This window comes from Pygocentrus nattereri, chromosome 16, assembly GCF_015220715.1.
Source record: "Pygocentrus nattereri isolate fPygNat1 chromosome 16, fPygNat1.pri, whole genome shotgun sequence".
NCBI lineage: Eukaryota > Metazoa > Chordata > Actinopteri > Characiformes > Serrasalmidae > Pygocentrus > Pygocentrus nattereri.
The window spans coordinates 24,492,730-24,500,227 of NC_051226.1; the positions used below are offsets into that span (position 1 = coordinate 24,492,730).

General features: G+C 38.1%; 1 protein-coding gene across 1 annotated transcript; it reads right to left on the minus strand.

Annotated features, from left to right (window-relative positions):
* Window positions 1-3,045: 3,045 nt before the first annotated feature.
* Window positions 3,046-7,498, minus strand: znf346 (zinc finger protein 346). The gene is made up of 7 exons (XM_017704308.2): window positions 7,377-7,498; window positions 6,830-6,933; window positions 6,565-6,660; window positions 6,317-6,464; window positions 5,937-6,152; window positions 5,722-5,821; window positions 3,046-5,582 (listed from the first exon to the last, which is right to left on the minus strand). The coding sequence occupies exons 1-7, from the start codon at window positions 7,432-7,434 to the stop codon at window positions 5,450-5,452; spliced, it is 855 nt and encodes a 284-aa protein (XP_017559797.1). The 5' UTR covers window positions 7,435-7,498; the 3' UTR covers window positions 3,046-5,449.

Here is a 7,498-nt window from a genome sequence, read left to right on the forward strand (position 1 = left end):
ACCGTACCCTGGAATTAGAAGTATTCACACACATTTGAGTTTGTTTGCACAATCTGTAACTCCTTCTCAAGCAGTGAAAGAAACTGATACAGCAGTAAGAGACAATGAACATTGTCAGTTCATGTCCATATTTATTCTTTTCCATTCTTGCCACCTGTGATTCCCATTTGGTCAGTGTTCACACAGGCTTTGAGGCACTGACCTCTGGACATCTCCATCCAAGACAATTGAACACTGAAAGGGTCCTTGGGAGAGTAGTGAACATAGCGTCCCCCACCTCCTGCCAAACCCGCACCTACAAAGTCTCCCTCAATGAGTACAAGGCCAGCACTTGCACACACAGGACCCCTATACCTTCTACAGCAGGGCCTGTCACTTAGAAGAGGCCTCAATAGTAGAAAATGTTGTGGCATTTCCATCTTGACCATGGGGCATAAGGAAATAAAGAATTAGATTGTTACTCAATAATCTAATAAAAGTAGTAATTAAAAAGTCCATTAAACCTAGACAGTGTACCCAGAGGGAGATTAAAAAGATGTATTTACATAGACCAAAGATACCCTACACACACACACACACACACACACACTTTAACCTACTGCCCATTGGTCATCCACAGTTGAAGTCACATTGCAACACTAGTTTAAATTCAAATCTGCGTGCCAAAGTCTAAGAGTTGATTATTAGTAGTGCTATTAAACCTGCTAAAATGCTGGGGCTTTGGTACAAACAAAAGTAAGGCATAAAAAAGGCCACACAAATAAATGTCCCTTATCAATTCTCCTAATATAAGACGCATATATTTCCTTACTAAATCCTGATTTATGAGATGGCACCAACGCTTACAGATTACCAACATTAATATGTAATCATGGTGCCCCTGAGGCAGCAGCAGATGACTCTTGATTAGTTTGCAAAGATCTGCAGAACAATTTACTATTGGCAGACGGAAGATCTGATTGAGAAATTGTACAAAATGTTTATCATAATGTTTAGCACAGTTCAGTCACTGTAATATTTATGTTGTTTACTACAATCATTTCTGCAGCAGGAATTTAGTAAGAACTGATTAACAGAACATGGTACTGTATTTAAAAGAACTGTAAACTGCTAAATTTGAAACAGTTCATGTCCTCTATAGTCAGCAAACTTTTCCCAATTGCAGAAACTCATGGGGAAGAGCTACACTGCGAAGCTAATATCTCAGTAGTGAACACACATGCTTATGGAAAAACTAATGATGGTGTATTTGGCTAGTTCAAGGCACAGTGGGAGTCTGTGCGTCTGTGTGCTGGTTGTATATGGACCTAGGCTGTTTATACGCTGTGGCGCCTTAGCAGAGGGGGCAGAGCGCCTCACTCACTGTGAATGGAGGGGCCCCAGACACCTCCCCTCTCAAAGTAAATAGATCTTATCAATGAAAACAGTGAGCCCTCCTTGTGCTCCCCTCGTTTTCTTTTTTTATGAATGGAAGTCGCACCTATGCCAAAACCAGGCCTCATTCACCTTTATTACTTAAAAGGAAAGTACCAATACTCTAGAAAAGGAAACAAATTACTAAGGAACTATGAAACTATGTTCAACTGGGGAGTTGCTAAATTGAATTAGCATTTATTCATAAACAGCCAGAGTCAAATGCAGTGCACGTTTGCTGGGAATGATTCTGAATGGTTTAATATTCAAGGGATAACTTTTACCACAACATCCTGACTAAGTGTTAGAAAATATGTTTCTGAAATACCAAGACTCAGGGCATGTGCCCATAGGTCATTTGAATATACCAAGGGCTCCATCTAGAGGGCAAATGGTGAACGCCCTTTACTATAAAATAAATAATCCATTGAGCCACATAAATATTTCCAGGTACATTTGCATTTTCTGAAACCAGATCCACACCTGGAAATTACCGGGTTTTTTTTCCTGAAACATTTTAATAAATGATGTTTACTGTACATGTAAAGCTGATCATTCACGACACAAAAACTAATATGCTACCAGTAAGGTTAAGCAAGTAGGCCACACTCCACTTTTTTGCTTTTACACAGCTTTAAAGCCCTAAACGTTATACACCTGGGGACAAAACAACTCAACCTCAAGTGTTTAACAACACAATTGGTATTCAAATTCAAAAGTATTTAGTTTGCTGTACATGATTCTACATTACTATACATGACTCTACAATATCACACCTTTCTCTCTTCTGGTATGACAATTATGTTACTCTTAACCCTTAATATTTCTTAAAGTATGTGATAATACACCAAACTCAAAGAAGTTTGCTTATTATATGCTGACATTTTGTCAGGAATACAGAAACATTTTTCAATTTGCACCCTTTCAGCATCAGTAATATATACTGTATATGTGAAATTACACACAACCTTCTTAAACTCAAATCACATTCATAAATGAAAAAACATTCATATTATCACTAAACAGCAGATGCAATTTGATGTGTTGATCGTGTTCTGAGCGTGTCTATAAACACACACCTACACTCGCTAAATATATTTAGTAAAAACGTTCAATGGAAATTAACAGAACAGGATGGAACCAGTGAGTCTCCAGTGTAAATGCAGCTGGATTTTTAAAATGGTCTTTAAACGAATTTTGACCAAAATGGACACAAGATTTAACAGCAACAATAATGATTAATAAAAACTGCATTTATACATGTGTGTATATATATATATATATATATATATATATATATATATATATATATATATATATATATATATATATATATACACACATATACACACACACACACACATACACTCATTCATACAAAGAGAGAGATTTGTACACACATTACTATATTACACCCTAAACACCAAAATAAAATTATATAATTATTTGAACATTAGAACTTTCTAACCCTTGCACAAACTTGCTTTTATCAACTGGGAAAAACCCTTCAACTTTTATGCTACATTTTATGGTAACACAAAACCTGAGTATCATAAATTATTAGTACTGGAAACACAGTACCAGTTAAAAGTTTGGAAACATTTACTCAGAAGCACTTATTTTCCTTGCGTCTACTATTTTCCACACTTTAATAGTGAACACATCAATAAACATTGTCTGTTTTCGATTCTTCTAAGTCTTGATGACAGCTTTGTACATTCTTGGCATTCTTTCAAGAAGCTTCACGAGTGGCCACCTAGAATGCATTTCCAGTGCCCAACCCATTGCAAAATTCTTGCATCCCCAATAGCAACCACGTATGTGTTTTGCAGCTTTGCATGTTGCATTAGCACTGTAGGCTGTTTGCTTATTATTAAAAACTCAGCTTTAGGGCTTAATTAACTACCTGAGCAGTTTACCTCTGCATGTGGTATCAATCTTCACTTATATGGACAGATTGCCATGATTTAACTGTTTAAAACACTGTAAAAGCTCTACAAGACCAATGCAAATGTATGACATACTTCTACATATTTTTCAATGAAACATCCTATTAATAAAAATATAAATAAAAGGCTTGTTTATGTCTCCATTTCCAGTGCACCATATGTGGAAATCAAAAGAACTAATGTTACCAATACAGAGAGACTGCATCTGAGGAAAAACAACACACATAAACGAGAAAAAAAAAAACAATAAGGCAGATGTACTTTGTATAAATGATCTAGGAAAACACACAGTGGCTCAAATAAGACTAAAAGGTTTCTGTGGTCTGAAAAAAAATCTAATTGGGTAAATGTGTCTCATTTACACAAAAACAAACAAACAAATAAATAAATAAATAAAAAACTTATCTGCAGCACTTCAGCCCTGTAATGTGATCATAGTCCAGGACATTTATTTAAAAAAAATATTAAGGTGTTCAAATCTTTTGAATGGTACTGTAAACCTAAAAATGGGGGTTACAGATGCTACAGAACGTAATAAGGGTCTTGCATGTAGGTAAACAGATTCAAACTGAACGTGGCTTTTTGTTCCCGTAGCCTCATCTGTACATTTTCACAATAATTTGGACACTTCAGACATTTTCATCATGAAGACCTTCCTTTATCACGAAAGTACTTTTTTCCTGGTACATTGAAAAAAAAATTACTGATGATGTAAATAAAATATAATGCTGTTTAATCATGCTGATATTTGCTGTTCTACTTTATATTCAAATATAAATTTGTCTCTTTTCACTAATTACGCTTTATTTTTTATTTTGTTTTAAGGTTGGAAAGCTTGTCTGGTTCAAACAACATAACTGAACCGACCGTGTTTCAATCATTTTAGCAACTATTACACTTATCGCCACAGCCTGTTCCCATCAGCCCCATCTATGGAGGTAAAAGATGCAATACTCCCCACCTTCAGCTGAACTGCTAAATAACAGCAGGTGCTGCCAACAAAGATTAAGTTTTCATTTGTAGCAGAAGTGTACACGCTGCTTGTATAAAACTTTTTTTTTTTTTAACATTTAGCAAAAAACTTAATGTGCTCCACACTCACTTCTATTAAGCTGAAAGGGTTTCAGCTGGGCACCCAGTTCCATACATTGGAGAACAGCCCCTCATTAAGTTTCTAACTGTGCACTTGAAACATGAAAGAATTCAATGATCAGTTTGCACATTTTGCTTATTTGCACAAATTGAGGACATGGTCACTAAACTGGAACATGCTGCTTAATAGAGAGGATTAGTCAATTATAATAATGATGATGCACAAAACAAGAAAGAAAAAACAAGCATGATCCAATCAGTACAAACTGCAGTCCACAGACTGTGGTGTAAGCAGATGATTGCAACCTAATGACTTTTTATCCAGGCAAATAAAAGGTGAAACAGGTCAAAGAAAAGCTAAAACCTCTACTGCCCTCCACTGGTCAAACTTATGACTTTACATAAAATAAAATGACTCCTTGAACACAGCAGTAAAAAACAAAAAACAGGAAATATAGCACTATTTAACCTACAACATACACCAACAGACACCCTCTTCATTGCTGACTAACAAAAATGGCTAAACTTAATCCATTATGCTAAAACGTCAACAACATTTGAGAGAGATTTCATAAAAGACATTCCTTTTGAAACAAAATTCATAAAACAAGGTTTGAAAAAACATTTTTACTAAATGTCACCAGAAACTGTAGTGTTCTGAAGCATTTACGTAGCATATTTTGACAAACACTCTTAAGTTACTTAAATATTTGTAAACTGAAATGCAAGGTCTCATAAAATGCCCTAATGAGAGGGAAACAGAACTTTTTTCTCTGACTTCTGCTATCTTTCACTGTCTGAGAGAATGAATACAGTATGGAGGTTAGAAGTTGTCACTCATCTATGTCTGACTGAGAAATACACCAAACACAAAGAAGAGCTGTGATAAGCAAAAGCTGGCATTAGGAGGTGCACAGTACAAACAGACATTGTCTGTGCCCAACAGTAGCAGCTCGTCACACACGGCGAGGACAGTGATGGCCAAAGGCATCTCCTCACTCATAGTCCTGGTTGAAGCTGCCCCAGTCCTTCTGGGCTGGGTCCTCGTCGTTAGAGCCATACTGGTAGGCTGACTGGTGGTTCTCTGAGGGACCAACAAATGAGTTGCCACCTCTCTTAAGCTTAACTCTGTAAAACAAATGATTAACAAAATCAGAGGGCAAGGTATAACAAACAGCACCGTTCTAAGAGAGACAAACACACAAATACCCAGAGAACACTGCTGTAACAATTACCATATGTGGATTAGCACTGAGAAAATACATACTGGTTCTTGTGTTTGGAGCCGCTGATATGAGCCTGGTACTGTTCCACTGAATTGAGCTCAATATTGCACACAGTGCATGGATAGCCCTTTAGTGTAGAGGCTGGTGGTTTAAAAAAAGAAGAAAAAAAAGTTAATTTCTGTTGTCTCTCAACAACACAAAGCCATGCAACTATACATTACTCAACACATTTCTGTCATTGCAACGGTGACGCTACCTGGTGCGGTGGAGGGTCCATAGGTCTCCATCAGTTTCTGCTTGGTCAAATGTTTTTTATGCTTCTTGCCAACATAGTGCTGTTGAGCCATGAGTGGGTTGTTGAAAGAAGCCTGGCAGATGGAGCAGAAACGGTTGGGGTCTTCCGCAGCAGGGCCCTGCCCTCCTGTAGTCTGCACATCCTCCTTGTTAACCTTAGCCTTAGGCTGAGGTAATGCTGGTGGATGGTTAGATTCCAAGTGAAGGGGAAAAAACATTTCCAAGGTTGTTTTTCTTCATATAAAATCTTAATTACATACAGTGAAATATCAGTCCAAATTCTAATGAAAAACACCAGTTTCATTTTAAAATACGAAGACAGTTTATAAATGGCGCTCATACCTGGTGTCTGTGGACCAAAGTTTTTTAATCTAAGATTTTTGGCATGCACTTTGCCTTGATAGTGAGATTCTGCCACCACTGCTGAGGAAAATGTCATGTTGCACACATGGCAAGCTTTATATTTGTCCCCTTGACCTACATCACTTACCTGCAACAAAAAAAAAAACGAGACAAAGGCTGAGCATTAAGAGAATCAGACATATGACAAACTAAACTTTGCTGTTTACTCATCTGTGTGCCAGACTTACAGCTTCATCTGATGAAGATTTAAATCTTTTAGCAAATGGTTCTTCATCTTTGTGGGTTGACATGTACCGGCGTACTTTACTTGCATGTTTCTTGCTCTTGAGGTGGAAAAAACAGAAGGCAATATTACAGTGCAAACTTTAAACATGCATGTGTCAACATGATCATCAAGCTATGCCAATACACCTATAAAATAGTGTACACTTTATATCTGGACTTCTCAGAGCAGTTAGCATCATTCAAAGGGACCCCTATGAGTGAGTTTACCTGGTAGTGAGCAAGTTTCTGAGACTCTGAAATGAGGATAGCGCTGCACACTTTACACTGCGAGTCTGAAAACAGGTCGCTGTGTTCCTGGATCATTCGGTTAACTGCAACAGAAAGTTAACTGGTGATGAAAAATGAATTAGCCAGCTCGCTGCTGCGACTCAGTGAGAGGAACGTTTGGCACTAATGAAATGGAAAAGCAACAGGAGCCGATCTTCGTTTCGCAGCCCGTAGAAATCCACACGGGGGGGGACCTCTAGCGTTATAAGTCCGAGCTGAATTATCAGCTTGTTCGCTTAGACGTCCTGCTCTTTGCATTACTGCGACCTTGGGAGTCAGTCAGTCTCTGTAAAACACCTAGCTAGCTCGCTAAGTAGCTGGGTTAGCTCGCTAGCTTCAATAGCACCGCTGCTGCTAGCTAGGCTTTGTTGTGCTTGCCAAGCAACGACTGGAGGTTTTTGTCCACATTTCCCTCCACTAAGATATTTCATCTGCATTTCGCGGCTATAATTGTAAGGAACGGTTAAGTCTGTGTAACTGAGCTTACCTTCTGCTGCCCCTGAAGGTAAATATGGAAAATCTCCATTCGCTCCTCCGTGCGCCATGTTGTCCAGGAGGCGGTGCGGTGCGGAGCGGTGTGGTGGAGGAGGCACAGACACACGAACATCA